At 48.4% G+C, this 15,510-nt stretch overlaps 1 protein-coding gene across 4 annotated transcripts in view; it reads left to right on the top strand.

The window, feature by feature from the left end:
* Positions 1 to 5,102: 5,102 nt before the first annotated feature.
* The window catches only part of GRHL1 (grainyhead like transcription factor 1), a 37,344-nt gene continuing 26,936 nt past the window's right edge, over positions 5,103 to 15,510 (top strand). For 2 of the 4 annotated variants that reach the window (XM_052685369.1, XM_052685350.1), the window contains exons 1-6: positions 5,103 to 5,235; positions 8,128 to 8,314; positions 11,438 to 11,508; positions 12,960 to 13,350; positions 14,118 to 14,194; positions 14,970 to 15,126. In XM_052685369.1, coding sequence (XP_052541329.1) covers positions 5,216 to 5,235; positions 8,128 to 8,314; positions 11,438 to 11,508; positions 12,960 to 13,350; positions 14,118 to 14,194; positions 14,970 to 15,126 — 903 coding nt within the window. In that variant the 5' untranslated portion in view covers positions 5,103 to 5,215. Of the gene's footprint in view, positions 5,236 to 5,602; positions 5,728 to 8,127; positions 8,315 to 11,437; positions 11,509 to 12,959; positions 13,351 to 14,117; positions 14,195 to 14,969; positions 15,127 to 15,510 lie in introns of those variants that run through there. The other 2 variants (XM_052685359.1, XM_052685342.1) reach the window with 1 other exon arrangement.

Here is a 15,510-nt window from a genome sequence, read left to right as displayed (position 1 = left end):
ACATATCTCATTTGCTTTACTGTAGTACTGTTGAAGTTTGGAATTAGCTGTCTAAAAGACACTTTATTTTACATAAAGGATTAATTTAATTCAGAAGTCGTTATTTGAAAGACTTACACACCTAATTACAGGTACATGCTTATTTTAAAACTACTGTAGTAGTAAAATCTCAGCTTCATAAATTAAAAATCCTGTACTCGTTACATTGTTACAAATGTAACAAAGCTCCCTTAGATGTTAGAATAAATTAAAGTTGTACTTTAATAAACTGGAATAAAGCTTCCAATTAAGCATCAGGAGCCATGTGCCTCCTGGACACATAGGTTAAGAGTCAGATTTAAAAATAAAGGGTGTGCCTCTCAAATACTGAATGTTAGTTCTACCCAGTTTAATCAATCAATGCTCACGCCGGAGTAATGGTGTTTAAGAAGCTGATGAACCACAGGAGTGCCTTATCTTCAGCGGAGTGTAGCTGAGCTCTCTTGGGACAACTGCTTTGGGTCCAATGAGTGTAACCCTGGGGAGGAGGCGCTGAGCAGCTGCAGGCAGTGGCTGCAGGGCAGGGTGGCTGCCACAGCCCATTCCAGCTGCCTCTTCCTCCTGCCTGGAAGTACTGCTCCTTTCTGTAGCTCTTTGCTGAGAGTTCTCCCTGGGCTTTCTGACATGTATGTTTTTGTATTTCTTCCCTTGGAATTTCAGGTCTACAAGTGAGGAGGTTTGGTTTGGTTTGTTTTTTTTTAACGCTAGATGTCAAATGTTCTTACATAGATTAAAGCTAAGTGGTTTTTTTTTAAGCTTAGATTAAATGCTGTTTTCTATCATTCAGAGTACAAATGCAGCCGTACTTTCAGACTTTTCCTAAATAAAGCAACCTTTCTATTGATTCTATGGAGAACTATCAGACATAATTTTCTTTGGAAGTTAGTGCCAACAGTATTGGAATTTTACCTGACTACTTTTTCACTGCCTCTCTGTGTTTGCATTCTTAGACCAACTTAATCTGTCGTGTACTTTTTTCTTTCTCAAGTTGTACCATTTTCCAGACATGACGCAGAGATGTTTGGCTTTCTCCTCTTTTGCTGAGGGCCCTGAACTTGATTTAACAAGAGAGTGAGCATCAGCAAAGTCCCGTGCCTGTAGGCAGCACTAGTCTAATTTATTGTCAATAATGTATTGTACGGGCTCTGCTGTAATTACATCTTTCCTAACCTATTTGTAGCACGTCCCTTGAAACAGCTGTGTTTGGAAGATTTGGCAGAGCTTCACGCAGTGTTGCAGGCAACACAATGAGTAACTCACTTGCTTGTAACTTCCTGGGAAGCTTAGTGTTCCTTCCCCTGAATGCTTAATGCAGAGTTTTCTTCCTGGCTGGATAAATAAGACTCCTGCTGAAATGTTATTTTAGACTATGGGATGTAGTCAAAAGGATGCTTTTGTAGAAGTCCTGGACCCACAGGCCTTTTGGGAAAGGTAAAGACTTACCAAATGTGAAGTCCTGGATAGATGTCTGCTTCATGACTAATCCATCGCTTTCCTATTTGGGCTGAGATGTTTTGTGCTGCATCAGAGGTGTGGGAGAGTCAGAATAACTTTGTTCGAGGAATTTCACATTTTGGTCCAAAAGGAAATGGGCTTCCCAGTATATTACGTAGATTGGCCAAAGCAGCACGTCTCAGTGCTCTGTCTTCGCACTCAGAGCAGGATGCTTACTTTCACCATCTCCTGCAGGGTTATTGGTCTCATTGCTGCGAAGCTGCTTTGCTCCTGGCCTGGTTGTGTGCGGGAAGGCATGAAGGGGATGCCAAGGTGTGGGAGCAGGCATAGATGAAAGAGCTTTCCTCAGCACTGCATGTGCTAAACAAGAGACTGAGTAAGGTTTGGCAGAACACGGGATGATGAGTGCTCATGTCCTCACAAGAGGTTACAGCTGTGCTTGTACAACTGCTACTGGCAGTACTTTGAGAGCCAGAGTGCTCCTCCCTGCTGCCCAGCAGCTGCAGCCTGCCTCCAGCAGTACCTCGGGTGCTTTGGAAAGAAAGTACAAGCCAGTTCTCCTGATAATCTCACATGGCTGCTCTGTACTGCGAAAGCATTCCTTATCTGCTCAGAGACCTCCTTGCTGTCCTAGTGGTGGCTTTGCTCATCAGTGGCAGATGCTGCCATCGCCTAGTGAGAACATCAGCCTTTGTGTCTATGTTGCGACCAAAAAACCAGAGCAGGGAATGCTTTTGTGCTGCCTTTTCCTGGAGGACATCTGCATGGGCCGTGGGCTTGAGCACTGCCTGCCTCCAGCAGGGCTCCTGAGGGCTGTGGGTAGGGGCTGCAGAGAGGCTGGTTGCTGAGGTTCTCAGCAGGACTCTGCATCTCATCAGCCTCAGTGAGGTGTGCCATTTCAATACAAGACTGCAACAAAACACTTTGTTTACTGAAGGGTGGCTCATCTCTGTGATCTCTGTGGTGTTTGTAACTCCTGCCTGTGCAGCTGAGTGCTTTCTTTGCTGTGGAGCAAAGCAGATTAGGCAGAGAACAGCATGCAGGGAAAGAACTGCACGCGCTGTTCTGTTGCTACAGCACTGTCACCCCACATACAAGGAAGCCTAATCCAAAGGAAATGCTGTTAGAGATGAAAAATGTTCAGTGAGGCTGGTTATCATGGTAAAGGTGTTGTTGATACAAAGTTCTAGACTTTGGGTTCACTTCTTTTTATATGTAGGCTGTGGTAAAATTGAGTGATTTTTGTCATTGTCAAAGGAGTAACAGGAGTAACATCTCCTGAACAGTCTGCGGTCTCTGAACAGTTTCTACGTTATCTTTAGGGCTAAATACAGAATGAAAAGGGGAAATCTGATTTTTAGAGAGTGCTAGCAAGATGTAACTGAAACACAATGTGATTGACTTTCTTTTTTATTGCACACAATTGGTCTTCATTAATTTCTTTACAGTTTTTCTCCAGTTTTTCCCTAGAAGGCATTCCAGCATCCCTTGCCACTGTCACTTGTCTGCTTCTTTCTTCCCATTGTGTCTGCTTTTACCTCACTTCCTATTGAGCTCCTGAACTTCTGCCTGGGCTTTTCTCCTTTTTTCAGCCCTTTGGTGCCTTCAGGTTAATGCTGCAGGAGTCAGTGTGATCACTTGAGGCTTACTTTTCTGTCTCTATGGTCAGAAACCACCTGGCCTAATGCAGATGTACTGTGTAATGAAGTACAGAAAATTCGATACTCATTACAGCCAGTTCTGCAGCTTGGCCCTAATATCTTAGCGGTTCAAATTAAATAGAAAAAGATCTTGTTTTGACCACTTGTTTCAAAAATACTGTTACAAATTTGATGCAACTTGTTTGTTACACAGGTGTGAACGGCTGGTGCACGTAGATGGTAATTATCTTGTGTGAAATTTTAAAACCTTGTTGGGTAAGTCAGAACAGTAGCTAATCCTCATGCAGAACAATTCCTAGTTTCTCTAGATGATGATGTCAAAGACAGAATCGGAAAAGAAATCAGCGCGCTGAGATGGTGCTTGACCAGGTGGTGGCAAACAGTACGTGGCTCCTGATGGGTTCTGTATGTGTTCTGAGTGGGATTCACTTAAAAGGAAGTGGAAGTGTGAAGGAGGGAAGGAGAACAACAAAGGCAGGACTGAGGAAGAGTTGTAAAGGAAAGGGATAAGAGTGGAGGAGAGCAGTGACGTTGAGTGACATTGAAAGGCCTGAATAAGGGAAGAAGTTGAAGTGAACACCAACCAGCACACGGCAAGGAAAGTCCTGCCAGTGTGCTGCTGCATCACGCCGGCATGGCTTTGTGCCCAAGCTCTCCTAAATCCCTTTGTGGTGCTTGCCTGATTTTATCCACTGATGATGCAATCAGGTGAATGACATCACAGAAATACACCTACCTGTGGTGTTACAGTCTAGATTGTGACCGGCAGATTAGTCAGTGGTGTCACAATCCATGTTTGTATCATTGTCTCCTGAATGTGGAAGTGATTGCTGCATCGACAGCTGAAGTTTTCATCAGTGAATCAGGCAGTTAGGAAGAGCAGTCCTTTCACAGAGGCAACAGCTTTGACTTATCTGGAATAGAACCTCGGTGTATTTTAGCAAAGCACAAGTGCCAAGTGTGGTATGCTATTGAGATTTCAGCAATTTGGGTGTGATGTAAAGAGGTGACTGAGCTTCAACACGTGCAGAACCTGGCTCGCTGGGAGCTGCGTGCTGTATTTGGTTGTTCATGAAAAGTGCACACGCGTGCCAGATGATGCTGTGTACACATCCCAGAGCTCCAAGAACAGAAGTGGAGAGTGTAAGGAACAAATGGCACCAGAGGAAGGTGGCAGTGCTTTCCAACAGTTCTGCCACAGAGAGCCACCAAGCTGAGTTCAGTTCAGTTCAGAGCACGGCCCTCCACCGATCTGCCTTTTGCCTGCCGATGGCGACGTGTGCAGATCCAAGCAAAGCGTTCTGCTTCTTGGATGCCAGCTGTAATCTGGTCCAACGATGTTACCCAAGGTCCACGATTAGCCCCTGGGTGAAAGTTTGTTCCCTCTTTTCTGCCTGTGCCTGGGCTGGCCTGAAAGCCCTGCTGTTGCTTTGTGTGCCCTGCACCGAGCGGGAAGAGCTGCTGACCCAGGAGAGCTCCGTTACTGTGCCCGCTTTTGTCTGCAGCATCCGGGCATGTGACAGACGGCACTGCTGCTGCTCGGGGTTCGATTCAACTCATTACCTGAACGGCAGCCTCCCACCCGTATTTCCCAGGGAGAGACCCACATTCTTCGATTGCTGCGCGTGGCGTCGCCCCTCCGCGCTCCGTGCCCCATAGCAGGTGCAGCGAAGGGCGGACGGCCGTTTTTTTGCCTCGGCGCAGCAGCTGACCCAGCCGGATCCGGAGCTCCCGCCCGCGCGGGGCGAAGCGTTACCCGCGGCCCCCGTCCCCCTCTGCTCCGACAGCCGCTTCAGCGCCGCGACCCCGCGCGGCCGCGGGCCCCGCCCTCTCCTGTCCGACCGCCCAATGGGGCGCGGCGGCCCCGCCCCTTCGCCGCCGGCAGCCAATGGGAGGCGTCCCTCCGCGGCCGTCCACCTGCGGCTGCTGGAGCCACCTGAGCGGGCGAGAAAAGCCGCCAGAACCCGTCGGTGCGGCGGGCTGCGCGCTGCTCTCTCCGCTCGCCCCCGCGTCCTCCCGACCCGCCGGGCCAGTTCCGACGCCCGCTGCCTCCGCCAGACATGACACAAGACTACGACAAGTGAGCTGCGCGGGGCGGGGAGGGCTGGAGCCGCGTCCGGTCCGACCGGCGCCGCCTACGGGGGTCGGGGGGTGGCGGAGCTGGGGAAGCGCCGCTGCGCGGGGGGTTCTGGGGGCCGCCCCTCCGTCGCCTCGGGGGGGCGGCGCGACGCGGCGGGAGGGGGACGGTGGCGCGACCCCTGCGGCCATCCCGCCCTTCTCCCTCCGCCCTTATCATCGACGGCGAGCGGCGGGGCAGGGCCGCTTTGAAACCCGACACCGCCGCCGGGCGTGGGGCAGCGCCGCCGCCGTCCGCCTCCCGCCCCCTACCGCGCCTTAAAGGCGGGCGGCGGCCCCGGGCCCGGCACTGTTCGGTGCGGTGCGGCGGGGCGGGAGCCGCCGCCTGAGCCCCTGACGGCCCGCCCCGCCTGGGCTCCGCGCGCGGCGGAGGGCGCTGGAGCGGCCCCATGGATTTCTACGAGGCGCACCCCTCCGGCAAGGTGGATTTCGGCAGGTAACGGCCGCGCCTCGGGGGGCCGGGGCTGCTGTCGCGTCGGGCAGAGAGCGGCGTTCCTGCTGTTGGCCGCATCCGTATGTGCTCGCAGCTTATCGGCGATAGCTCGACCGGCAGGGAGCCGCGCGTCCGTCGCTGTGACCGGCGCTAACGCGGTGAGCCCGAAGTCACCGGCGTCTGGAACGGGGCGCTGGTTTCTGTGTCGGGCTGCATCGGGCCCTGGGCGAGCCGGTCTGGCCGCGGTGGCCTGGTTGGACGAGATGGCCCTTAGCGGTCCGTTCCGACTCCGAGGATTCTGTGACTCCTTGAGAAGGCGTTGGGCTCTCTGCGGAGCTCGGCGCCTCTCTGTGGAACGCCGGCTCTACAGCCCTTCGCCTGGGCGCCGTGGCACCTCTTCTATTTGCGGTGCCGCTCAGCAGATGAGGACGGAACGAAGTCTGGGCAGCCCTGAGCGACTTACCGTGCCCTGCCGGGGACACCTGCGGCTCGGGAGCAGCTGCGCGTGCTGCCGTGTCCAAACCAGCGCCGTGAGAAGGACGAGCTGCTTTACTCTCGTTAATACGTTCGCGTTTACCTAAAAGAGCTGTGGTTCTGTTGTGGCACTGCCAAGCTCTGTTCTTTCCCCCTCTTTGAAGGGGTCGGTTGCCTTCAGGGCAACGAGTGTGTGGCAGTTGGCACGGAAACGCGTCGTTCTGGGATCTGGAGCTCGTGGCTGTGGCAGCGCTGAGCCTTGGGTTCCCTCTGATTCCCAGTGATGCCGTGGCCCTCAGACGTGGCCCTGTGTGTGCGCTGCTGCTGTCAGCTTTTCTTTGCAAGCGACTTTGCTTGAGGACTTCCCCATTCGCTACAGGTGTTTGAGTTTTCTTTCATTGTGAAGTATAAGAACAGGAACTTGTGCCGTGTTCCTAAAGAAAGCTCACCTTGTCTTCTGTTGTCCAGTCTGTGGTAGAAAGTGGATGTCCCAGGTACTGGCAGAATCTGCGTTTCAGTGGGAGGGTGTCAGGGTAAAGCTGCGCAAACACCTCGAGAAGTGTTGGGAGAGCTTGGCTTCTCTGTTTGCTTTTTCCCCTGCTCTGATGCTGCTTTATAGGTACAAAGTGCTCATATAAACCCTGGCAACTTCCCCTCGCTCCAGCTGCTGAAGCCTAGCCCGGTGTCCCATTGAGGCTGGTGAGACCACTTGTGTAACCAATGGGACGCATCATTTACAAAGTGCTTGGCAATCTTTTTGGTGGAAGGTGGTGATAAATGCAGGATCCTGTTAAGCTGATTATAGTGATTAGAGTATTTCACAACTTTGTGTTTCACAACTTTTTGTATTTGTATTATATTTTGGTCTCTGAATGCATCCGAGTAAAGAGCAGATAAAAAGAATCCTGTTCTGGGGAAGGGGCACAGTGGTGGTGAGGGTGGGGTGGCTTTGGTGGTGGTGGCTTTTGCTTTTTTGTTCGCTTTTTTTAAACAATAACTATTACCAATCCATTAAACATTCAAGTTTTTAATTATTTTAGAAGATGAAAAAATGTCCCCCATTCGACCCAATCTAGGAAATGGACGTTGTGCTTGCACTGGGAAGAAAACCGAGCTTGGTTAAAAGCCAGCTCTGACCTCTTTCTTGGGCTGACCTTAAAGCTGGAGCACTTGTCCCACCAACAAAGCCAGAGCATGTGCTGTGGCCTGAGCTGGTGGGGCAGCATGCTCTGCATAGGTCCCACTTTCACTTCTTGGCAGCAATCAGAAAACAGAGTAGGTCCAGGTTCTCAATATGCTACATCAGCAGGTCTGTAGTGTTTTGGGGTTGTTTGTTTGTTTGTTTTTTTCCCAGTTGATGCTGTTTAAAACTAGGGTCACAGATGCTTCAGTGATAAGCAGGCAGTAGATCTTCACTTGCCCGAAGCAGTGAGTGCTGCACTGACTTGGTTTCCCCATGCAGTCTGTAACTCACTGGCAGCTGCTGGCTGCTGCCTTTGCAAAGCTCTGGGAGAAAGATGTTAGGTTAATTTGTACTTCCTAGTCCCACATGGGAGCTAGAGCAGGTCATGGCTCGCTAGTGTTATGTAGGTGTGCTGGAGGTTTGGTAGGTGGCAGGTCAGTGAGCACGTATGGCTTCTGGGTTGGATTCAGTGTTGGCGGGTCTGTGGTGCTCTGAGGCAGTGCTGTGATTGTGTGCAGGCTGGTGTAACCCAGCTGAGTTTGGTCCAAGTAATCCCCATGTATGCAGAGCGTGAGTGAGATCAGAATTAGATTTCTGGGCTTTTTGTGTTGACTAATCCTTGCCGTGCACTGAATCAGAACCTGAACCCTGTGAAACTGGGGCAGGTAACACTGAAGAACTTGAAGAATGTTTTTCATGTGTTCTAACAGGTGTGGGTTTTTTCTTTTTCTTTTTCACGATTCAAGTAAAAGACCCGTGTTGGTTCTTCAGAATGACTCTCTCTACTCCCAGAGACGTCCTTACACCAGTGAAGATGAGGCCTGGAAATCCTTTCTTGAAAACCCCCTTACAGCAGCCACCAAAGCTATGATGAGCATCAATGGCGATGAGGACAGCGCAGCCGCCCTCGGACTGCTGTATGATTACTACAAGGTGGGTTGGCAGGGGTGGGCTCTGACACTGCCTGTGCAAAGGATTTTTGTAGAAGCCATGAATGGGGAATTGAATCTGTATGTTTTACAAATTTAATTAAAAAAAAATAAAATTCTTTCCTGAAAATTGATTTCTCTTTAACAAAGTAAATTAAGTTTGTCTAGAACTTGCAGTGGGGGGGTCAAAAGCCTCAGTAATAGGGCTTTGCCTTTAGGTTGACTCTGGGTTCTGGAGGAGACAATGTATCGTTCGTAATAGTGGAGAATGAGACTTCGGAGTTGTCTGTCTGGAGTACAAATACGCATTTCTTTTTGCTTTGTGATGCCTGTTCTGGTGGGACTGACAGCTGGCTTTTGCTGGGGCTGTTATGTTCTGCTGTGAATCAATTGAAGCTACAGATAACAGATTTCTGTTGTGTGTGGGGTTGTCATTCCAAAGAGCTTATTGCCTGTGTCCCTCTAACTTTTGGTGAGCTTCTGCTGCCATAATCTGTTAGTCCTTGGACAGCCATGGTCATCTTCTCCAGTATTCAGGGTCTTCTCAGAGACATTTACCTTACTGTATTCTCACGGATAACCTGATTGGCCTGGAATATGCTTCATTTCTTCCCTACATATTAGACATGTAAGATGGGGTGGTTTTATTCACCATAGAGTTCAAGTGAGTGGAGAGCAGCAGGCAGTTGCATGCAGAGAATGACCTGCGTGTGCACAGCGGCCTGGCTCAGCACATGGAGATGCCTGTCTGCTCTTTGCTGAGCAGGCAGGGACACCAGAAGGCTGCCTTGGTTCTGCTGCCTGATGTTGTGGTTAGTGTCTTTGAAGAGTCGTGAGCGTGCCTGCCAGCCTTGGTATATTCCTCAAATCATGGGAGAGGTTGCTTTCTTTGTATGGTCTAGTATTAAATGTGGACGTTGGTGGCCCTGCATGTGGCAGAGGGATTGGAGATTCATGATCTTTGAGGTCCCTTCCAATCCTGGCCATTCTGTGATTCTGTATTGTGTTCTTGCTTAGAAAAGAGAATTGCATATGCCTTAAATATCAAAATATTCTTGTAACGCTTAATATGGAGATTAGTGCTCTACGTGCACGACAAAATGCCACAAACTCATTGGTGTGAATGTTATCCAGCCAGTTTTGTGAGAAAGTTTTTGTGCTTCTGCTTTGTGCTTGTGCTTTTTATGCTCTCGAGGAGGGGGGAAAAAACTCACAATAATTCCCCCCTCCAATCCCCCCACAAATACTAGAACAACTTTAATCCACTAAGTCTACTTTGATATCAAAATCTGTATGTTACAAAGAGAGTGTCAGCGTTGCTTCACGCTTAGCAAAGCAGTAGGGATTTGCTCCACATTCGTGTCTAGTTGTCTAGTTTGGGGTTTCTTCATGTTTGGATACCAGTAGGTGTGTAGAAAAATCAGTGGAAAAACAGGTATTTGGCAGACTTGTGTGAGGCAGAATGGCTGGAGGTTGAAAGATTTATTGTTATGAAGTAATGCTGGAGGGACAGCGTCTAGGCATTCCGAATACGCCTCCTCTTCTTTGCAATATTAAAAGCAGCTGGTGAGATCACCTCTGAATGTCTTATATTTAAAATAAAAACTAACAAACCACTGGAAAACAAACATTCACAAAAAAGATCTAAATGCACAAAAAAAAGCAAACAACTGGGCTTAAATTGACTTCCATTTGACTAATGGACTGCTGTGATAATTCTGTTGGTGCCTCACAGGAAATAAATGCTTGGTCAAAATCTGGATTCTGCAGGTCTAGACTTTTGTCCAAAGGCAATTTGGAAGAGCTTTGTTTTTACAATAAATAGTTATCATCAGTACTCTTCATTCAGAGGTTCTCAGAATTCTGCAGTTGACTGTGGCATAACCAATTCTGGTGTTGGTAGAGATTTCATGTTGTGTGGAACAGCTGGGGTTTAGGCTTTAGTCGGGGCTATTAAGAAAAGTATGCTTTTCATGCAGTTATGTCACCAGCATTAGAGTTAATTAGCAGTAAAGTGGTGATTCTTCACATTGCACCTGAGCTAGCAAATACAAGCAGCGACCAGACGCGCTTGTAGTGCAGGCTTCAGCAAGGGAAAAAGTTGGGTTTGCTCCCCCTTGCACAGGAAGATGTTTGTTTTAATCATTCAGGTGGTACACTGAGGGTTGCAAAAGCCCTGACCGCCATGTGTCTGTTTGTGGAGGGACTTATGTGGGTTTAACCATGCAGCAGAGGGGGCGAGCCAGCCTGTTCTGCCCTGTGGCTGTTCGGCTGTGCTCAGGGTCAGCCTGTCACCAATGGCTGTGGGGTGAGTTGCACTGAAAACCACCACAAAATGAGCATGTGTCCAAGGCTCTGCTTTCTGCTCTGAAATGTCTCCATAGTCTCTCTGAGCAGAGGCTGTGGGGGCAATCTCTTTGGGGCAGGGCTGGGGATTAAGTTCTTTACAAGGAGAGTGGTTAGGCCCTGGAACGGGCTGCCCAGAGAGGTTGTGGATGCCCCGTCCTTGGACGTGTTCAAGGCCAGGTTGGACGGGGTCCTGGGCAACCTGATCTGAATGTGTACGTTTGGTGGCCCTGCTAGGCAGGGGGGTTGGAACTACATGATCCTTGAGGTCCCTTCCAACCCGGGAGATTCTGTGATTCTGGGGATGCCTGCCCCATTGGAAGGTGCTGCTGAGCCAAGAAATGAGTTTGCTGCTACTGGGAGCACCATTTGAGCCTCCCACATTCCAGGTCCCCAAGGAAGAAGCGAAGCCTTAGGTGGTTTTGGGAACTTAAGGATTTACCTTCTGGTCCACTTTAGCTCCGTGCTGGTGTCCAGCTCCTGAGTGCCGCTTTTCCTTTGTTTTTAGCACAATCTAATGCTGGCTGGGTTGCTGACAGCAGCATCTGCTGAACAGCACATGGGATGGGCCTGGTGTTCCAAAGCAGCTGTGTTTCCATCAGTCAGGCTGTAATGTAATAATGACTGGTATCAAAGAGTGATGCTTTCTTAATTTGACCAAACAAGGGGAAGAGCTTTAATGGCTGTGTTTGAAGGTGCTTTTTTTTTTTTTTTTTTTTTTTTTTTTTAAATATATATATGGAAGGAAGAATGCAATTATAGCATGTGCTGTATTTCCCAGGTTCCAAGGGAGAGGAGATCTTCAACAGCTAAACCAGAGGTAGAACATCCTGACCAAGATCATAGCAAAAGGTATCAGTTTTTAGTACTGTGTGTCTGCTTATCCCCCTTTCCACCAAAGCTTCTGAAGGAACGTTACCTTGTCTGCACTAGGAATGGGAAGGGAGCGCACCGAGTTGTGGAGAGCTGAGACCCTAACTGCTTTTCATTGCCATCCATCTGCTTTCTGTCTACTTGTCTCATGATCTGCTTGGCAAAAGCTGCTTTCCTGAAATTTGGGCACCATCTGGTAACACAGGTTTCCCTTCCCAAGGCTCACAGAGGTGACTGATGACCCTTTTGTTTTTGCATGTGGTTTCCTCAGCTCTGCACTGGGAATGTTGGTGTCGGGCAACAGCGGTGTTGCTCCCTTATGCATGGGCTGGTAGGGAGGGATTTCGGAGCGCTTGGGATTTAGTTTGGTTTTATGCTGTTTGTGGACTTCTCTTGTATCCTCTGAAACTGCTTTCTTTCTTCATCTTCCCGCTTTCTCTGTCTTGTGCCTCTCTACTTGAAGCAGATGATACTGGTTAGGTAAATACTGTGCACGTGAAGTTCATTCAAGCTTCCTATTCCACCATCCTTTCCTTTGGACCGATTAGAAGATAAGAACATCTTCAGGACCTGTGGTGAGGCTTTGTGATCTGGCTGAGCTGATGGAATGACTTTTTGTTGAGAAGAGCAGTCTAGTTCCCAGCCGTGTGTTCCCGCTGCTCCCCTAGCATGAGATGTAGTCTTCTACTGACCCATAACCTAGCAGGAGAAAGAAGTGATTAGCTTGCTGTCAGTTGAACAAGCCAAACTGGCTCACCAAGAGGATGGGGGAGTGTCTGATTGGTGCTTTGGAGAGGGCAGGACTGCATTGTTGGGAGGGAGAAAGGAAGGGAGGGCTGACTCTTAGTGGCTGCTAGCTGTGAGGTCAGCTCACCACAGATGTAAATGGCATCCTGGCAGCAATAAGAGTGTGAAGCTACGTAAACCATTCTGGGGAGTTTTGATGTGGATTTTCTTGAGGGGCTGTATGTGAAAGAGGGCTGCAATTTCTCTTTGAACTCTTCTTGAGTGGCAGACAATCCTATGGCAAAGGAACTGCTACTTTACTCTCAATCCCCCTTCATCCACCAGAGAGCAGTTTCATGCAGCCTGGTGTGAGGCTGCACGTGCTGATGTGAGGTGAGAGAAGCCTCAGTGCTTGGGTTTGGACTGCTGTTTTCCAGACAGCGAGAATCTGGGCAGTGAATCCTCCCTCACTCTTTGCTCCAGGGTAATTCATCTCCAGGGTGGAGTTGTTAGCAGTGGGTGAGGATTTCTTTTTCTTTTTTTATTTTTTCTCCATTTTTCAGGTTAGGGTGGAGCCATTCTTTGCAAACACCGGAGTTTGTATCAGCTGTCCTTGTCCAAAAGACTGGAAAGTATTTCTGGTTATTGTGGAATGAGAAAACGAGCTGTAAAATTAATGTGTTTTTCCTCCTTGTTTTTTAAAGGAACAGCATCCCAAACGTGACAGAGCAGTCACTGATTTCCACTGGAGAAAACAGAGTCCAAGTTCTGAAAAATGTACCTTTCAATATTGTCCTTCCTCATACGCCCCAGATGGGCATGGACAAGAGAGGCCACCTCACAACCCCTGACACGACGGTCACTGTCTCGATTGCGACGATGCCCACGCATTCCATCAAAACGGAGACGCAGCCCCACGGCTTTGCAGTGGGCATCCCTCCGAGCGTCTACCACCCCGAGCCCCCCGAGCGGGTGGTGGTGTTCGACAGGAACCTCACTCCTGACCAGTTCAATTCCAACACCCAGCCGCAGAACTCCCAGAGGCGAACGCCGGACTCTACCTTTTCAGAGACCTTCAAGGAAGGCGTGCAAGAGGTACCGAGAGGAGCTCTGTGTGTGTTTTGATCTATCCAAGATCCAGAATCCAGTTCTGTCTTTATCGTTTTTGTTATGTAGGGCAGAAATGTGCCTAGTGATTTAGAAATAGAAAATCTTCTCGGAGGTGTTCATAGGTATAACCTCGTATGTAAAACCCATACAAAATGAAATCATTATCAAAAGCAAATGACTAATCCTATGGATGACAGAGCTGTTGGCTTGCAGAGTGTGGAAATAGTTATCTTGATCCGCAGCACTGGGCTCTGTTTTGCAAGAAAGAGTTCAGTGCTCGGCAGGGCCTGTGCAGATACCAAGCTGAAGGGACTGCTTATAAGCTCCATCGCTGCTAGTTTCTAGGTGTAGCGTGTGGAAAACAGTAGTAAGGTCCTTGACTGTGAGGTGAAGTTGGATGAAAATCCATGTGTTTTGTTTTGTCTTACCAACTGACAAGAGATTTGTCTTGATTTGTTTTGAATTTATTTATTTTAAAGACATGCACTGAGGACATAGCTGTGCTCTTTCTTTGAGATTTGGGGAAGCTTTAAAACATTGCCATAATCTGACTAAGAAGACGTGTGAGATGTTGTGCTGAACTGGCACCCAAAAGTTTTTGATTGAAATCCTGCTCCAGCATCCTGTTTCACAGACCAGAAATCAATTGTTACCTGGTGATCAGTTCTGTCTGTGATAACACCTATCTGTATAATCTTGAATTTTGTTGTTGCTGCTGTGTTAGTTGTTGTTTTGTTTTTTGTCTACCCCAGGTTTTCTTTCCTGCTGAATTGAATCTGCGGATGGCCAACATGAACTCAGAAGATTATGTTTTTGACAGTATTTCTGGGTAATGCTTCAAGCCTCCCTCTCAGTCCTTTCCTTATTGTTTTCTTAGCATTGGTTTGGCCAAGCTTGCTCCCTTCTGCACTGAATCTCTGTCAGGCACTGGGGACTGTAGAATTCAGAAGCACGCACAGTACTTGCTTGTTTCATAGTTCAAAATTGTGCCTACATCTTTAATTAAAAATACCTGTGGGATTGGAAACAGCACCCTGTTTCAGTTGCTGTCCTTGTAAGGACTTCCTATTCCATAAGGAGGTGCAGCGCTGTCTTGTCAGTTTGGCAATGATCTCAGCTGGCTTCCATGCACTTCCTTGCCTTCTTGCTTTCCTCTCTCCCTGCTGGAAACCTGCAGCAGAAGTAGGAAGCATGAAACTTTTGTGAACTTTGGTGAAGGAGGATAACATAGTTGTTAGGTTAGTTGCAGTTGATCAAGAGAGAAGAGGAAACTGTGGCCATTGAAGAGCTTGTTAGCTTGTGAATCAGTTGCTAGTAGTTTCCTTTTCCATGAGAGCAGCTTACTGCTCTGAGATGGAATAAGGAGTTTCTAGACTTGCCTCCTGCTGTGACTTGCGATTTAGCTTGCAAAGAATTTCTCTTTAAGTCTTCATTCATGAAGGACGTAGTTTGAGAAGGGGCTCATCCTGTTTTCCAGCCTCCTTGCCTGTTGATGGCTTAGTGAGTCAACTAATGACTTTGGAATTTCTCCAAATTAAATGTAGAACGTTTAATCAGCTTTCCAGGAAAGTGCCTTACCAATCACTGCCATCTTTGCTTTGCAGGAATAACTTTGAATACACTCTGGAAGCCTCCAAGTCCCTCCGACAGAAGCCTGGGGACAGCACGATGACTTACCTAAATAAGGGTCAGTTTTATCCAATCACACTCAAAGAAGTCAGCAGCAGTGAAGGAATCCATCACCCCATCAGTAAAGTCCGTGTGAGTGGCAGTTCTTGTGGTTTCTTGGGAAAGAGGGGTGTGTATGTTGGTAGCCTTAAACTCTCCCAAAGCGCTGTAATCTAAACCAGAGTATCAGCACTAAGGGCAGCTTACCAGCTCTGTTACGTCAATGTTCATTCCTTTGCTGTCCACCTACTTCCAGGCCAACCTATCTTGGCTTAGTCTGCTAAGAAGCGTTGTCAGCACTTGTGTAAAAGTGATGCAACACCTGGAATGAGATTCATGAACTCCAGTTAGGAGGGCAGTTCTGCTCATCTGTTTATGACCCAGAAAATGCTGCTGTCTGCCTTCCTGTTGCGTGTCAGGTGTACTGCACTGCATTACTTTGGAAAGCCTAATGCGGAAAACTTGATACCAAGGAGA

Source organism: Tympanuchus pallidicinctus, unplaced genomic scaffold (genome assembly GCF_026119805.1).
Source record: "Tympanuchus pallidicinctus isolate F22 unplaced genomic scaffold, pur_lepc_1.0 scaffold1, whole genome shotgun sequence".
Taxonomy (NCBI): Eukaryota; Metazoa; Chordata; class Aves; order Galliformes; family Phasianidae; genus Tympanuchus; species Tympanuchus pallidicinctus.
Note: the sequence above shows the minus strand (reverse complement) of the source record. Positions and strands in the feature narration are given on the sequence as shown.